General features: G+C 39.7%; 1 protein-coding gene across 1 annotated transcript in view; it reads left to right on the top strand.

The window, feature by feature from the left end:
- Positions 1 to 4,045, top strand: part of LOC131876422 (uncharacterized) — a 28,574-nt gene extending 24,529 nt beyond the window's left edge. Inside the window, exon 2 of the mRNA XM_059221780.1 lies at positions 2,585 to 4,045. Within this exon, the coding sequence (XP_059077763.1) occupies positions 2,585 to 2,685 (101 nt within the window). The 3' untranslated portion in view covers positions 2,686 to 4,045. The remainder of the gene's footprint in view (positions 1 to 2,584) is intronic.
- The last annotated feature ends 8,223 nt before the right edge of the window (positions 4,046 to 12,268 follow it).

Below are 12,268 nucleotides of genomic sequence, written 5' to 3'. Positions count from 1 at the left end.
GCGTTAATACTCCCTCCCATTGAGTTGATTGCGTGGAAGGAGAGTTAGATGTTTTTTGTTTTGCTGTTGAAAGACATGTGGAGATCATTGAGCCTTTACAGACAGAGAATGCGATCTTTTCACTGAACTGTATCTTGTGAATCAGTTTTGTAGTTATTTTCATTTCATTGAAAAGTAGTGAAAAAACTGGAAATTATCAGGCAGAATATATCACAGTGAAGACGTTTTTTTTTGCAGTGAATTTAAAAAGGGTATCCAAAAATAGAAGATGTGGCTGTTCATTTGGTGTTCGTGAAGAATTGGGAAACTTACTCGTGGAATGTATATTTTTTTACTGTGTGATGCTGCTCTGTTCATGATGTATTTACGTAGGGGTTTCTTGTGTTTTAAAAAAACAAAAAATATAACATTTGTCTTTTGGTAGAGCAGAGTTATATGGGATGAGAAAATTAGACAGAAATACACTATGTGGGTGTAGCATGTTTGGAGTTTAAGATGCTGTTGTTGGGTCAAAAAGGATGCTGCTATGTGTGGTTAATACTGTACTAAGATTATTAATGCAAAGCATTGTAGTTGGTGGCTGGGTAAACTTCTTTTGTAGGATACTGTTGTGACGTTTTCACACATCGCCCCATTGCAAATGGGGACCCATGTTTTTTGCTTTTTAGGGTTTGTTTTCTATGTCTTTTAGGGTTTTGTTAGTTAGCCTTTGCATTTTGAGTGTTGTTGAGGAGATCAATAGGATAGCAAGTCCGGCTTGAGTGATGTCCTGATCTTGAAGTTTGGCTAAGTTTGAAAGTCCTGATCCTGAAATTTGGCTAAGTCTGGAATGTCCTGATCCTGAAATTTGACTAAGTCTGGAAACTGAAAAACCTCAAAAAACTAGATTTTGCAATATAACTCCTGGAGGTCTGAAACCACTCTCAAACATCTTGAAAGTATATATGGAATATAACTTAAAGTATAAGATCACTTATACTTAAATGTTATATTCCATAAAAATTATCCTGATAGAGAGTTCGAAAAGTCAATTTTCGCTCCTGTCCTTCACTGAGGATCCAGAGCGAATTTCGCTCCTGTCCCTCTCCAAGGGACCAAGGCGAAGCGCTCCTGTCCCTCACCAAGGGTCCAGGGCGAAAAGGCTTATTTGAGTCATTCCTGACCTTGTTTGGTCAAATTGGAACATCAAAGGCATGGTGAAGGACGATATGAGCATGATAGAGCATCGAGACAAGACAATGAAATGATGAAGTTTTCGCCTAGAAGGTCAAATTCGCTCCTGTCCCTCACTGAAGGACCAGAGCGCTTTTCTTTATGTGCACAATTTTTAGACCTTTTTTGGACATTAACTTTTATTCATAGCATGAAGTAAGGTGAAATCTTCCCTAGCAAAGGAATTTCGAGATAAAAAGTGAAGCATTTTGGCCTAGAAGACAAAATTCGCTCCTGTCCCTCACTGAAGGACCGAAGCTTGAATTTCAAATTTGCACTGTTCTTGCAGGATCAAGACAATTTTATGATTTGAAGAGACCAAGGAAAACATCATTTATCCATTGAATATAATTTGGAAGGCTAACAAAGGACAGATAAGCTTGGATTTGCAAAATCGCTCCTGTCCCTCACCAAGGGACCAAGGCAAAACGCTCCTGTCCCTCTCCAAGGGACCAGAGCGAAGTTATCAAAATTCATTATTTTTTGCCTTATTTTAGCAAATCGCACTAGATGCCAAGTTCGCCAAAAAACTTCAAAATATTTTTAAAAATTCTAATTAAATTGGCATTTAATGAAAAGCGCATAGCATTTAATAATTAATTTTGAGCCTTGGAAAATCGTTTTTTTTTTATTAATTGAGGCATTTCGAAATTAATTATTATTAAATTAAAATTTAAAAAGAAGAGCGCTTGAGGTATCATTTTTTATTGCTTAATTAAGTCGGCCTTCTCCTTTTATTAATCTTTGTTTATTTTTTCCACCAAGTCGGCCTATGGAGAGATGTAGAAGGTGAGCGCTCTATATATTGGAGGTGTTGTTTCACAATTCAAATCATTCAATCATCCTTTCAAGTGCGAAATTGGAGAGCAATTTGAGGAGCGAAATCCAGAGGAGTGGAGCGAATTTCTACTAAGTGTGGAGAAGCTAGTGGAGGGCGAAATTCATCTTGAAGGCTATTGGAGAGGCGTATTTCTTGCTAGTTTGGAGGATAATTTCCAGATTTTGAAGACATTTGAAGGCCAATTTCCAGATTTTTTGAAGAGGAAGGTGGAGTTCTTTTCCAAGCTAAAGGAGGTGCATTTTATCCAAGGGAGAGCTTTGATCTACACTTTGCCTAGCAAAATTCATCTATTTTTACATCATTTCTTAGAGTTTAAAACTCAAGAGGAGGTATGGCGAAATCATCTTGACACCCTTATTCAAGGTTTGATTTTTTAGACATTTTTTGGAAAAATCTAAGTATTACATGGTTAATTAGGAAATGATAACTCAAGATTTATCATGAAGTTTCCTAATTAAAATCTTGAATCTTCCTTTTAAAGTTTAATTTTTAGATTTCAAGATATATTACTAATTTTAATATTTTGTGTAGGCATCAAATGGAGATCCCGGAGTTGTAAAATCAAGCCAGATCAAGGACGGTCTCCTCCAAGGACGATCAAGCAAGGACAAGGGCGACCTCCTCCAGCCTAGCATAGACAAGGACGGCCTTCTTTGGACTAACGTCATCAAGGGCGACCTCTTCCAATCCAACATTCCAAGGCGAGGTACAACAATCATCCTGCAAATCAAGGACACAAGAAGTTAGAACAAGGGTTCGTTGAAGAAGCAGATAGTTCCAGATGAATTAATTAAAGCTAGCTTCTCAACAACATCAAGTTGAATATCTACCAAGTTACAAGTGTCAGACGAGGTGGCATCCTAGTCATCACTTCTCCAATCAGTGTGGTCCACCTCAGCATTTCCAGATTCAATGTACCTAACTCATGGAAGGTTGCACAAACACCGATGTACCTACCCCAGCTATCCATTGGTGGAATTTTCTAGAGAGGACATGTGTCCAAGCAATACAATTTTATATTGGTCAAGCATTAAATGTTATGTAATGGTTGTAACAAACCCTAATTAGGGTTTTCATTGTTGAATCTTGGCCATTGATCTCGAATTGATCTAAGCCATCGAATTGTATTGAGGGCACTATATAAGCCCTGACATTTCATTTTGTAAAGGTGATAGTTAGAGTTAGAATATAGTTGGAAGCAGTTAGAAGACAGATAGAGAGTAGTTAGAAGGTGATTAGCTAGTTGATAGAATAGCAATTAGAGTAGAGTAGAGAGAGAAGGCAAAGATTGTTGCCAAGATGTTGTTGTAAAAGACTTGTAACTTCATTGAAGAAATGGTGAAATTTATGGGTCGATTCGACAATTTGCGTGGTCTTTATACTTCTCATGTTTGATTTTATTATTAGATGAGTGGAAGAAATGTGCTTGATTGATGGTGGAATTCGTATATCCATACTACTAGCAGTTTGTTGATTGCAGACTTGCCTTGTGTAGTCAACTGGAATCATTCAGCTTAAGCTTAACTTCAATTATCGCTTCTTCATTGATATGCATCAGCCTGATGGTGTCTATGCCTGCAGTGATGATTTGAACATCATAAAGCTTTCCTTCGAAGATCGCACTAACCTTGTGGAGATGTTCCTGTGATGTCAAAAGAAGACTTAGTTAGAATTCCATCAAAGATCATTCATTGCTCTTACATTCTTAGTATTAGAATTAGATCCTTTCCTCACCCTCCTCTTTTTTTTTTCCTTTTTTTCAAGTCAAAGCTAGTAAGAGCCTGTGTTCCAGCAATATTCAAAGCAAATCAGAAGTTCAGGCATCAAATGTAAGTCCCCTTGTGATTCCAGCAAATCACATCATACCACAAAGAGCTTATCCACACGTAGAGACCCTACATACAAGAACCTTGAAGTCATCCCGATTGATCCTTTTCGCGACATCTTCAGCATTCGGAGGCTTTACTCAAGAGAGGATAAGGTACCTTTAGGTATTTTATTCTATGTTTGATAGTGTACAAAATACACGTCAACAGATACCTATTTGTCTTTCCTTCAAAGAGGAAGTGGTCTGTATTGGAGATATTGGCAATCCTCAATACAGTAAGCAGTCGAGTAAAGAATGCTGACATAATTGGATCAATCTGTGTGATTGAACATATTATTTCTGTGAAACTGATGGGATTGAAGAAAGCTGTGCTTGTGTTTCTTGGATTTGTGAAATCAAAGGAGCTCTGCATCACTGATATAAATTGTTAAGTGTATTCAGAAGCTTTATATTAAATTCTGCATTTTCTTGAGTTTGTGCTTAATCTGGAGTTGGTGCTTCAGCAAAACGAAGGGTTGGTGCTCTCTGTGGGTTGGTGCCCTTTGAGAGTCGGTGCTCTTTGTGGGTTGGTGCCCATTTTTGTTAAAGAAAGTCTTGTATGACCGTGGTTTTTTACCCGTAAGGGTTTTCCATGAGAAATCTGGTGTTGGTGTCTTAATGATAGTTCTCTTTAAGATTTATGCGGTTTCTTGCATTAAAAGTTTATAAATCTGCAATATTGATTCACCCCCCTAGTATTGCCCGTGTGCTCTTCAAGACACAAATCTGATTGTGCCACCATTGGGTACCTATGAATGTAACAATATATTGGTGCATGGGATTAGCTCTCTGGTCTTAATTTTTGACTCTAATGAAACTAGTTTGTGTGTTTTTTATGCTCTCCTCTAGTGTATTCTTCTGAAACTTATTGGAGCAGTTGCTCCTCATTATGTATTTTGATTTGGTACACTACGTTCAATAGAAATTATTAGAATATTAAAATATTGTTATTTTTAGTATTAATGCTCAATAGTGTATATTTTTTTTTAGTAAGATCTTCTACGATCTTATCAGCAGTTTCTTATTAGAAACTTGCTATTCTTGTAAATACTCCTGTACTATTTATGAGCACCTTGCTCATTCTGTTATTCAATCAATTCTTTGAAATCCATTGCGTGTCTCGCACTATTTTATGGTATCAGAGCTATAGGAGAAATTTTTTCGAAATTTTTTTAATTCTAATTTCCAATTAGTGGAAATTTTCGAAATTATTCCAGTTACTTTTAAAAATCCATCTAGGGTTTTTCAGTTTCCTAGCTCCTGTGACTACTTCGTGGGTTTGTACAGTCGCGTTTTTTTCGCGACCCGTGATCATTCCGCAGTGCTATCTGCCAGCAACACGGGGTACAGGTGACACGATTTGTTTTTTCGCCTTGTACCTGCAGACTCGTCGCGACCTGCAGATTCGTTGTGACCTGTGTTCGGCGGCGTTCGTGGCTTGGTGCGCGACCTGCAGACTCGTCGCGACCTTTGTTCGGCGGCGTCCGTGGCTCTGTGCGCGACCTGCAGACTTGTCGCATTGTTTTATGCTCGTTACTGTGGGTTCTAAAACCCGTGTGGACATCTCTACTGGTGGTGCGACTCCCATTTTTCTTCCCTGTGCCAAGTTTCTTCTGTCTGCAAATTTTCTGGGCATATCATGGCTTCCACGACCCTCTGATTTTTTCGATTAAGGTGTTTACCGTCAAGTTTCCATCGAAAATAAATTTTTCTTGTAGATTCTTGGTGGGTTTTTCGAAACCTAATCTGGGTAGTTGCTCGATTTTTTTGGGTGCATCGTTTTCCGTGCCTCGATTTTCGAGCCAACGGATTTGAATTTGGTTTTCAGATTCCTTTTGGGTTTTCTCTCATCTTTTAGGCACCTGTCTGTTTTTCTGCATCGGTCGGGACTCATCTTGAAATCCATGCCTATTGCTGTTGTACCTATCTCTTGTCATTTTTCAGTACATTGGGAAATGTGCAAATGGCTTCTCTCACCAATCTGATGTTAGAAGGCAGTCAATGCTTTAATGGCAACAATTACAACATCTGGAAACAGCGTATGTTGACCATTTTTGAATATAGGCGTCTTGACCAGCTTGTTTTAGAAAAAGAGCTCAGTCCTGGTACACTTGGTATAGATCAAGATAAGTTTGATGAACGCAATCGGGAGGCAGTTAGGCTTCTCAAACTCTCCGTGACTGATGATTAGTTACTGCAGATTCCTTCCGGCAAGACAGCTTTTGACATCTGGAAGCATCTGAAGGAATTGCATGAGACATCTGACAAGAGCCGAGCATTCTTTCTAAAGAATCAACTGTTCTCCATTATGATGGACGAATATATGTCCTTATAGGAACATCTCACGAGGATTAAGGACATTCGAGATCAGCTCGAAGCTATTGGTCGGACTATGGAGGAAGAAGACATGGTAGTAATCACTCTGAAAAGTCTTCCGAAATCGTATGAACACTTCATTGAGACCCTCAATATTACTTCAACTAATGTTGACTTGAAGTTTTCAGAATTATGCACCAAACTTCTACAGCAGGATCGCTGGAAACAACAGTTTGGTAGTGGTACTACGTCAGCCTCCTCGGAAAATGCCTTCACAGCGCAATCCTTTCACAAGGATAAAGGAAAATTTCAGTCCTCTCAGTCTTTTCAGCAGAAAGGCTCTTCTCAGACACAGGATGGTGCTAAGAAGAAGAATGTGCAGTGCAATTACTGTCACAAGTACGGCCATATGAAGAAAGATTGCCGTCAGAGGCTCGCTTCTGAACAAAAGAAGTAGGGAGGGTCACACCAGAAGGCGCATGTTGCTGAACATTCCGAGCAGAAGGAGTCTGCCTTTTATGCCTTTATGGCTAAGAGGTCTTCAGATCATGCCAGGTCTTCTGCTTGGTACATCGACTCTGGTGCGTCACGTCACTTTTCTCATCGGTGTGACTGGTTTACAGACTTCTCATCTTTCAGTGATTCCGTTGTATTTGGCGGAGGTGAGGAGTATACAGTTGTTGGCAGAGGCACTGTTCAGATACAGTCTGGTGGCAAGAATCTCATCTTCCTGAATGTGTACTATGTTCCTGGTATGGAATTTAATCTGCTCTCTGTCAGTCAGATTATGAGGAATTCTCCTCAGCTAGATGTGGTGTTCAGTGCTCACAAGTGTTCCATCATTGATCGGGAGACTCGTCTTACTGTTGCTGTTGGTCTAGAGGATCATGGCCTATACAGGCTTCTTGACACTGGTGATTCTCCTGAAGTGGCTCTGGCAGCTTGTGTTTCTCCTCTCAGCACTTTGTGGCATCAGAGATATGGACATCTCAACATTCAGTATCTCTCTCAGTTATCTCGGGAGGGACTTGTTTCAAGGTTACCTGATATTCAGACTCAGCATCTTGGAGTATGTGGCACCTGTCAAGCTAGCAAACAGCATCGGACTTCATTCACACATGGAAAGTCTTGGCGCACATCTAAGGTACTTCGATTACTTCATGTTGATATTTGTGGTCCTATGAATACATCTTCTGTTACTGGTTGCAAATACTTTTTGCTTATTGTAGATGATTTTAGTAGAAAGATGTGGGTGTACTTTCTTAAACACAAATCAGATGTATTTAGTATCTTTTAGAAGTTTAATTCCTTCGTTGAAAAAGACTCTGGATGTAGCATCATTACTCTTAGGATAGATAACGGGGGGGAATTTTGTTCTTCTGCATTCTCCAACTTCTGTGATACCCATGGCATCAAACGCCAATTGACTACAGCCTACACTCCTCAGCAAAACAGTGTTGTCGAGCATCGCAATCGTACGGTTGTTGAGATGGCTTGCTCTATGTTACAACACAGGAGTGTTCCGAATAAGTATTGGGCTGAAGCAGTGTTTACTGCTGTCTACCTCCTTAACCATTCCCCTACTCAGGCTGCTAAGGGTAAGACTCCAGAAGAGGTTTGGTCTGGTCGGAAGCCTAAGATCAGCCACCTGAAGGTTTTTGGCTCTGTTGCCTATGTTTGGATTCCAGATGCTAAGCGCTCCAAGTTGGATTCCAAAAGTCAGAAATTCATGATGACAGGGTACAGTGATCACCATAAGGCCTACAGGCTGATCGATATAGACACTGAACGTCTTATCTTCAGTCGTGATGTTGTATTTGATGAAGACAGAGGATTCTTTCAGTCCCCTTCTTCTGAGCAGTGTTCTAAGGATCAGCCTCACAGTGTTCTTATTCCATTAGGTTTGCCTGATGGGAGGGATGATGCAGAATCTATTTTCGATGATGCACTACCTGAGTTCCCTCCGGAGAATAATCCTCCTCCTGCTGCTCCTGTTCCTACTCCTGAGCCTCTTCCAGCTCCTCCAGATGTTAGCACTTCTACTCTCCGGCCTAAATGGTGGGCCAAGACCATTGGTGATCTCAGGGATACTGAGCTCATTGAGGGTAGAACCTCCCGTAATAAGAGCAAACAGCAGCATACAGTCAATTTTGCTCTCATGGCTAACATACATAGTGTTTTTGAGCCTCAGACATATTCAGAGGCTAAAGGTATACCTGAGTGGGAACAGGCTATGGAAGCCGAGTTCCAGAGTCTTCAGAAAAATCACACTTGGGCCCTTTCTGATCTTCCTTCAGGGAAGAAGCCCATTAGCTGCAAATGGGTGTACAAAGTAAAATACAAAGCTGATGGAACCCTAGACAAGTATAAGGCTCGTCTTGTTGCTCGTGGGTTCTCACAGAAAGAAGGCATTGACTACGAGGAGACTTTTGCTCCTATAGCCAAAATGAGTACCATACGGCTCGTTCTTGCCTTGGCAGCCCAGTTCAGTTGGAAAGTCCATCAGATGGACGTCAAGAGTGCCTTTTTGAATGGTGACTTACAGGAAGAAGTCTACATGACGCAACCCCCAGGATTCAAGGTTGCTGGTCAAGAACAGAAGGTCTGTAGACTAGTCAAAGCACTCTATGGTCTGAAACAAGCTCCTCGGGCTTGTTACATGAAAATTGATAAGTACCTGACAGATCATGGTTTTCAGCGGAGTCCATCTGATGCAAACCTGTATATCAAGCATACTAGTAATGATGTTCTGTTTGTGGTTGGCTATGTGGATGACTTAATCATTACTGGCAGTTCAGCACATTTGATCACTGGGATCAAACAGGATTTGTGCCGCACCTTTGATATGACAGATTTGGGACTTCTACATTACTGCTTAGGAGTTGAAGTTTGGCAGACTGAGAACAGTATCTTTCTCTCTCAGTCCAAGTATGCCAGAAGTCTTGTGGACAGGTTCAGAATGCAGGATTGCAAACCTGCCTCTACTCCTACGGAACTCGGGCTCAAACTTTCAGCTTAGTCATCTTCACCAGTTGTGGATGAATCTTTGTTCAGGCAACTAGTGGGCAGTCTCATCTATCTTACTGCCACTAGACCTGACATCAGTTTTGCAGTGAGCTACATTTCACGCTTCATGACAGCTCCCAAGGCTGATCATTGGATAGCAACGAAGCGTGTGCTGGGTTATGTGAGTGGCACTCCTGATTATGGACTTCTGTACAGTCGGAGTTCTGATCCTACACTCAGTGGCTACACAGATTCTGACTGGGCAGGTTCGGTTGATGATCGTAAATCTACAGCAGGGTATGTGTTTAGTTTGGGATCTGGTGCTGTTGTCACATGGACGAGTAAGAAGCAGCAGGCAGTGGCTCTCTCCTCAACAGAATCAGAGTATCGGGGAGCAGTTAAGGCATCTTGTGAGGTGGTTTGGCTTCGACGAATGCTTGCGGATATGCATGTCTCCCAGGCAGGGCCAACTCCCTTGTTCTGTGATAATCAGGGAGTGCTCAAACTCGCCAAGAATCCAGTCTTCCATGAAAGAACCAAGCATGTGGAAACTCATTGTCACTATATTCAATAGCTGGTTGAAGACGGATCCATCCAGTTGCTGTATGTTCCTACCTCGGAGCAGCTAGCAGACATCTTCACCAAGCCCCTTGGTCCTGATAAATTTGTAAAATTCAGGGGGTCTATAGGAGTAGTTAATAGATTGAGCATTAAGGGAGGGTATTAGAATATTAAAATATTGTTATTTTTAGTATTAATGCTCAATAGTGTATATTCTTTTTTAGTAAGATCTTCTACGATCTTATCAGCAGTTTCTTATTAGAAACTTGCTATTCTTGTAAATACTCCTGTACTATTTATGAGCATCTTGCTCATTCTGTTATTCAATCAAATCTTTGAAATCCATTGCGTGTCTCGCACTGTTTTAGAAATAAAAATAAAAATTTAAATGATTCTGCTGAGACATCAAGTGTTTTTCTGTGGTTAAGGATGTTTAAATAGCATGATTTGTATGGTCATTAACAAGACAACCATCCATTCAGAGAGTTCTGCAAAAATTGCTGTGCTATATAATGGATGTTTGAAGAGATTACAGCAAAAAATTGCATGCAGTTTTCTTCTTTTTTTACACAAAATTATTTTCCCTTCAACTTGAAGAATGTTAGACTATTTATTTAGAAATAAAAATATACATTTAAATGATTCTGCTGAGACATCAAGTGTTTTGCTGTGGTTAAGGATGTTTAAATAGCATGATTTGTATGGTCATTAACAAGATAACCATCCATTCAGAGAGTTCTGCAAAAATTGCTGTGCTATATAATGGATGTTTGAAGAGATTACAGCAAAAAAATGCATGCAGTTTTCTTCTTTTTTTACACAAAATTATACGCTAAAAATTTATTACAAATGTTAAATCTTTGAAAAATCTCTCACAAAAGGAATATGTGATGGAGTGCCAATTGGTGTGAGGCCTCCATCAGAATCCCTGCAAAACTCATCCAATTAAAAGCTAGGTTTGAAGAATTTCATTTTAGACATGAGTTTGAACAATAGCGACATGGTGGAAGGCTAACAACTTTTGATTTGCCATGAATACCTTTGACGCCATAAAGATTAGTTATATAAAACATGTAATAATGGTCCTAATTTGCAGAGAGCATTGTTCCATCCTTGATCTGCCCACTTTGAGCCCATGTACAATCTAAATTAAATGGATTTAACAGTACTATTAACTTTGAATTGCCTTCAAGTGAGTCTTGAAGAGAAATAAAAATCTATATGAGGATAAACAAATTTTGTAAGTTTAAATATACTTGGATTTTCCCAAGATTGAAGAAATGACGTGTATTGCACATTGGAGTTTCTTGGGGAGGATCAAGAATGTCCTAAACTGGAGAGTATGATAAGTATGGAAGAGGTGGGACGATTTTAACGGCTGCATCTTTCAGCATGGTTGCGAATGATGGAGTTCTATAGAATTGGATTTATAGATTGCAGGTACTAAGTGCCTCAAAAGAAATTTTATTTTCTGGAGTGGAATTCAATTTTTTCCACTGTTGGCCTTGTGCCTAATTATCTTTCTTTGCTTCAAACTCACTGAGGTTGAAAATATTTAGTGTTTATACGGTCTCCTCTCAATTTATGTATTTTGCTTTAATTTGCGTATGAATTTGGATTACTGGCTGTTTTTCCCCTTTAGTTGTCTTGTAAAATCAAAGACGATTGTTGAGTTTTATTTGCTGTAATTGGGGAATATAATTGATGGGGGTGAATCGACTTTAAAATATTTTCCAGTGTGAATGTTGCTGTCGTGCCCCCTACAGCGAACCCGCTGTCTACCTATCCTCCGTGACGGTTCAGTCAAACACAGTCATCAGTCAGTGAGCATATATCAACCACTTCAAGGACGAAAGCATAGGATCATTCCTAAATGACAGGCGAATTCACTCAATCCAATGCAGTTTCATGCCTTAAGAAAGTATGATTTCATTACTTAAACCTAACAACAGTTAAGCATTAGTTAGCATTGCTAACAAGCATGATTTCATGAAGAGGCAGATTGGTTGTATGCTGGGCCCAGAGACACCTCCCTACCAACGGGTTCCACTTGGAGGAGACGGCACCATTGAGAAGGTATTAGAAGGCAACACCTGACAATGCAGAAGGAGCATGAAAGTATCTATCTTATCAGCAAGGAAAGCATTCAGGTGCCTTCAGACAGAAATATACATATTAATAACTCAGTGATCTGAGTATCCCTATTCATTTTGGTGGTATGATTTATATTAAGAATGAATGTACATCTATGTGCAAAATAATCTTAGTAATGTCATCTCTGATAGATGAAGTTTGATTATACATTTACAAATCTGTTTATAGAATGAGTAGATTCTTTAGAACTCCACTCAATTAGACATTTTGTTGTGGAGGGGAGATACGGCACATATAAGGAGGGCAAGCAGCCAAAGAATCATCTGGGTCAAGCAGGGGTCAATGTTGGATGTGCAGCCGTCCCTTGAAGT

The sequence above is a fragment of the Cryptomeria japonica genome, chromosome 5, assembly GCF_030272615.1.
Source record: "Cryptomeria japonica chromosome 5, Sugi_1.0, whole genome shotgun sequence".
In the NCBI taxonomy this organism is placed as follows: Eukaryota; Viridiplantae; Streptophyta; class Pinopsida; order Cupressales; family Cupressaceae; genus Cryptomeria; species Cryptomeria japonica.
Note: the sequence above shows the minus strand (reverse complement) of the source record. Positions and strands in the feature narration are given on the sequence as shown.